Raw genomic sequence first — 5277 nt, 5'->3', positions numbered from 1 at the left:
CAGAGAGCCCCATCAGTCTTTAGCAAACAGAGTTGGTTGGGTTCCGACATGGCTTTGTAAAAGTTAGTTGTTTCGTTTCCAACAATCATACTGATGTGAGTCTCATGAAACACACCAAGGCACTGTAAAGACATCAAATTCATAAAGGAAGGCTCAGTGGTAAAGAACCCACCTGCCAAAGCAGGGAATTTGGTTTTTATCCCTGGGTCAAGAAGATCCCCTGGAGAAGGAAATGGCAACCCACTCCAGTATTCTTGCCTAGGAAATCCTATGGACAGAGGAGACTGGCACACTGCAGTCCATGGGGTTGCAAAAGAGTTGGACACAATTTAGTGATTAAACAACAACATAAAGGAAATAAGTATTGCATTTTCAATGACTCCTCTGCCACAGGAGAGACTAAGCTTCTGTGAGTTGGCTTTGATAGTGGTAAAATGTAGTCACCAGAACTCATGCTGGCAAATCAACATAATTTCTGGGTTCCTCTAAACCTGAGGAATTGGTATTTCTTTCACAGGTCAGTCCTGCCCCAATGACTTCACTATTCCTATTTGAATGAGTGGGGAGGCTAAACACATAAAACTTAACTTCGTGTTATACCCACTAATAAATAAGGACAGAGGGTGTGGAGTGGGGTCCAGGGAGCCATTTCCATTTGACATCATTACAGCATTAGCTTGTAAAATTATCTGGAGCCATGCAGAGAATACACTGGGTTTAGTTCAAACCCACCAAGTCCAGCTGTTTATAACAGATTCCTTTATGCAGTCTCTGGACACTTGACATGAACTATGAAGTATACTTAGCAGATCTGCAAAAAGGGGAAAAGTATTTGGAGGTATTTAGTAAAGTGAACTCATTGAAAAAAAGGAAAAACAGAAAGGGTAAAAAATAAATCCATCAGGATGAGAAAGGAAAAAAATAGGAATGGAAAGTATAGGGAAATACAACAAGTTTTAGTTTAGATCTGTTAATCTATCTTTTTAAAACCTATTTTGGGCCTGAATTATGTCGTAGCCTAGGAATATTTAATCCAGACAAGGCTAAATGGTAAAGACAGACTGATTTTTATAGTAATTCATTTAGCATTAGATGTCTGTGTCATTTTCTTCCTGACTGTTTTTTGTAACTGTGCTCTGGGAGTCCCTAAATAGCAGTTTGGTCTTCAAGTCTTTCAACTGGTTTCAAATAATTTTTCAGATAGGCAAAAAGATTTGCCTTTCAGAAAACCTCTATTATTTTTGAATAATAATCAATATCAGGGAGAGAAATCATCTATATCCTGAAGACAAAAAGAACTTAACATTTATTAAAATACAATCAGCATGGGACTTCCCTGGTAGTCTAGTGATTAAGACTTCAAGCTCCCAATTCAGGGGGCCTGGGTTCAATCCCTGGTCAGGGAATTAGATCCCATATACTGCAACTAGCATAGATGAATTGTCAGGATTTACTTAAATACTGGGAGTTCTGTGAGTCTCAAAGTGTGGTCTGGAACCAGCAGTATGAGTGTCCCCTGGGAACCTGCCAGAAATGAAAATGCTTTGCTTCCCACCCCAGGCATGCTGAATAATTAACTCTGGGTGGAGGGGGCGGGGGAGCAGAGAAGGGACAGCAATCTGTATCATAGCCAGTCTTCTGGGTAATTCTGATGCACAGACAACTTTGAAAATCACCGAATTCATATATCGACAGCGGTGGATTTATTTCCTAACTATTCTGTTTTATCACAAGGACAGGCTTTACCAACCAGGCAACTAAACTAAAAATTTCACTCAGTCTTCAAAGATTGATCACGTCTTGCCTGATGCTGCCTCTGGTGGCAGCAGAGTCTGCAATCTACAGAATAGTTCTAGCATATGGGTCTATTGTCAATCATTATTAAAATCCTTACTAAGGATTCTTTTCTAATTTCAAAATTTGTTGAGATATAAATGACATATAACATTGCCTATATCCTGCACACATTTTCTTTCTTGCATTTTAAATCATCTCTGAATTAGTTATAATACATCATACAATGTAAATGCTGTGTAAATAGTTATAAATACAATGTAAATGCTATATAAATGGGCCTCCCAGGTGGTAAAGAACCTGCCTGCCAATGCAGGAGACCTAAGAGACACAAGTTCGATCCCTGGTTCTGGCTTGATCCCTGGGTTTGGAAGATCCCTTGGAGGAGGGCATGGCAACCCACTCCAGTATTCTTGCTTGGACAATCCCATGGACAGAGGAGCCTGGTAGGCTACTGACGGGAGCCACCATGGGAGACCCCACCCATGACAAAGTCATGTGGAAGAGAACTGTTAAGCAAGGCTTCAGAACTCAAGGGGCTCCCTAGGCTTTCTCGAGCATCTACCCCCAAACCAGAATCTGTCTGTTTTACTGTTTCATGACTTTCACCAACTCCTCTGACATTAACAGGGGGCTAACCCTGACCACCTTTCTCTGGAGAAAATCAACTTAGGGCTATAGCTAATAAGTCTCCTGGACATGAGAGGAATATTTCAAATCAAACCCCCTCTGTTAGCATTCTAGCTTGCTCGGCAGGTATATCCAGACCCTTATAGCTATGCATGTGATTATTTACAGCCTCCCAACTGTGAGAGGCACGGAAAGCCTAAAACATAGAGTCTTTGAAAGAGTAAAAGTTATTAGAGTAGTGCTAGTGCTGATGTAGGATTTCATTACTGGTCCAATGCTTGTTGCTAAGTTCCCATATCTCTTATCCACTGTGCACCTGGGAATGCATTGGTTAACATAGTGAGAATGCTAGAAAAACAAGTGTAGCCTTGAATTTAACCATAGCAGACTTTTGAGCTAATTAGTTCTTTCTTGTAACTCATTGCACCTTTGCTCTGTGAAAAACGTAACTCTGTTTGGCATTTTCTGAGGCTGACATAGATTAGAAATATAAAGAAAAAACACTTTGAGGGAAAACAAGTTTTTTGGTTGAGCAGCCTTTATCAAAAGAGGGTCATAAAATGTTCACAGGCCTCCAAGGCCAGAAGATACTGTACACAACATCTTTTGTGGAAAAGGTATGCAGAAAAATCATGGTTTTGATAAAGGCAATACTGCTGGAATGTTGGGCTGACTCTGTATGACCTTGCATCTTTCATTTCCCCTATGTACAAAAAAGGTATATAAGTACCGTTTAAAAATAAAGCTATGGGCGGGCTGCGCGGTAGCTCCACGTCTTGGTGGATTCTCGCAGTGAGTAAGAGTCCGGGAGGCGTCGGACTAGTCCGACGGAGAGCGGGTAGATGTGATCAGCACTGGAAAAAGATGCCAGCCCCAGCTACCACATATGAAAGAATTGTTTACGAAAATCCCTCTGAGTACCACTACACGAAAGTCCGCCTAGAATTTCAAGATGCTAGTGTTGGACTGAATGCTGCACAATTCAAGCAGCTGCTTATTTCAGCCCTGAAGGACCTGTTTGGTGAGGTCGATGCTGCCTTACCTCTGGACGTTCTAACCTATGAAGAGAAGACCCTGTCAGCCATCCTGAGGATATGCAGCAGTGGTCTTGTCAAATTGTGGAGCTCTCTGACCCTGTTAGGATCCTATAAAGGCAAGAACTGTGCTTTCAGAGTGATTCAGGTTTCTCCATTTCTCCTTGCATTATCTGGCAGTAGTAGAGAACTAGTATTGAATTGAGTGGTCTTCAATTTGAGAAAATATTCCTCACTCTCAAAGGTACTTTTTGATGCCAGCATAATGTTTGGAGACTGAAGCAGCCCAAAAGCTCCTATCGATGGGATCTGAGAGTGCTGAAGATGTTCCCAGTAATGTCCAGCCATCGCCTTTGGTGGGGTAGGCTTCACAGGACAATCTGCCTGAGCCAAGCAGTGCTGAACAGGCAGCCCTTAGAGCACATGCACCTCAGAGTTGGAGACCGGGCTGAACTCAGGAGGGCCTTCACACAGAGGGATGTGGCCACCTTCTCAGAATTAACAGGGGACATCAATCCTTTGCACTTAGATGAAGATTTTGCAAAACACACCAGATTTGGAAAGACCATTGTCCATGGAGTTTTGATCAATGGACTTATTTCAGCTCTCCTTGGTACTAAAATGCCAGGGCCAGGCTGTGTGTTTCTCTCCCAGGAAATTAACTTTCCAGCCCCTTTATATGTTGGGGAAGTTGTTTTAGCTTCTGAAGAAGTGAAAAAGTTGAAGCGGTTCATTGCCATTATTGCAGTATCATGTTCTGTACTAGAAAGTAAAAAGACTGTTATGGAAGGGTGGGTTAAAGTTATGGTCCCAGAAGCTCCCAAATCCTGAAATACATCTTCAGAGGTACAAGTTCAGGCATCAGTGTTGTTATTGAAAGCCTCTGGGGAAAACGGGGATGGCTCTTCTTCAGCAAGGACAGGCTCATAAACCTGTACTAGGGGAAGGGAGCAGATAGAGAGATGTTCCAGTGTCCACTTAAGCTTCACTCTGGCTTAAGTATATTCATCATCTATCTAGGTTTTCAACACTGAAAAAAATAGGCAATTCCCTGGTGGTCCAATGGTTAGGACTCTAGGTTTTCACTGCCAGGGGCGTGGATCCAATCCCTAGTCAGGAATGTAGGATCCTACAAGCCGTGTGGCACAGCACGTACATGCTCGCACAAACACACACACACACAAATGAACAAAGGAGATCAGAGGTGATTCTAAGGTTGTACATTGTTAACCAGGTTCCCATAAGGTGCCATTAAAAAAGGAAAAAAAAAGAAACTGAAAAAAGTGTTAGGAAAGTTATTGTTTAGCTTAATGTTCTACTTTTAGGATTTCAAACCTAATTAGATTTGCATTCAGATAACACAAACCTACCTATATCTGTGTAGATAAGAATTTACTAAAGTCACTGAGTTTATCAGTAGCAAGCATTTAATTATTAAAGGCAATGATGGAAGATAGGTCATCTTTGAACACCTATCTTTTAACAATAAATATTGTTAGATCCTGAAAAAAAAAATAAATAAAGCTATGGATCTCGCTCATCAAAGCAGCTTGATCTCCTCGTGTCAATCATCATTTTCCTCCTCTTACTCTCTCTTTCAGGCTAGTTCCCATCTGGAGTACAGAGATCCGCCGTGTCTACTTATTTGCCTGGGTTTCTAAGACCTGAACAGGAAGGCGCCCTGCGCCTTCACTCCTCCGGGAGACCGGGAGGGCACCTGTGGCCTCACGTAGACGGTGCAAGTCTCTTGTCTTGAGAGTTTATTGATTTTCTGTATAAACCAAGGAACTCCAGCCTCTTTTCTCCTCTCCTCTAGTTT

General features: G+C 41.9%; 2 protein-coding genes across 2 annotated transcripts; both read left to right on the top strand.

Annotated features, from left to right (window-relative positions):
• The first annotated feature begins 3267 nt into the window (after positions 1 to 3267).
• Positions 3268 to 3766, top strand: LOC120851385 (ribonuclease P protein subunit p14-like). The gene has a single exon (XM_040224135.1). It carries the CDS (start codon positions 3289 to 3291, stop codon positions 3661 to 3663), a length of 375 nt encoding a protein of 124 aa, XP_040080069.1. The 5' UTR covers positions 3268 to 3288; the 3' UTR covers positions 3664 to 3766.
• On the top strand, positions 3760 to 4307 carry LOC120851377 (hydroxyacyl-thioester dehydratase type 2, mitochondrial-like). Its single transcript, XM_040224120.1, has one exon. It carries the CDS (start codon positions 3783 to 3785, stop codon positions 4287 to 4289), a length of 507 nt encoding a protein of 168 aa, XP_040080054.1. The 5' UTR covers positions 3760 to 3782; the 3' UTR covers positions 4290 to 4307.
• The last annotated feature ends 970 nt before the right edge of the window (positions 4308 to 5277 follow it).

The sequence above is a fragment of the Oryx dammah genome, unplaced genomic scaffold (genome assembly GCF_014754425.2).
Source record: "Oryx dammah isolate SB20612 unplaced genomic scaffold, SCBI_Odam_1.1 HiC_scaffold_25, whole genome shotgun sequence".
NCBI classification, from domain to species: Eukaryota; Metazoa; Chordata; class Mammalia; order Artiodactyla; family Bovidae; genus Oryx; species Oryx dammah.
This window is presented reverse-complemented; position numbering and strand designations above follow the sequence as displayed.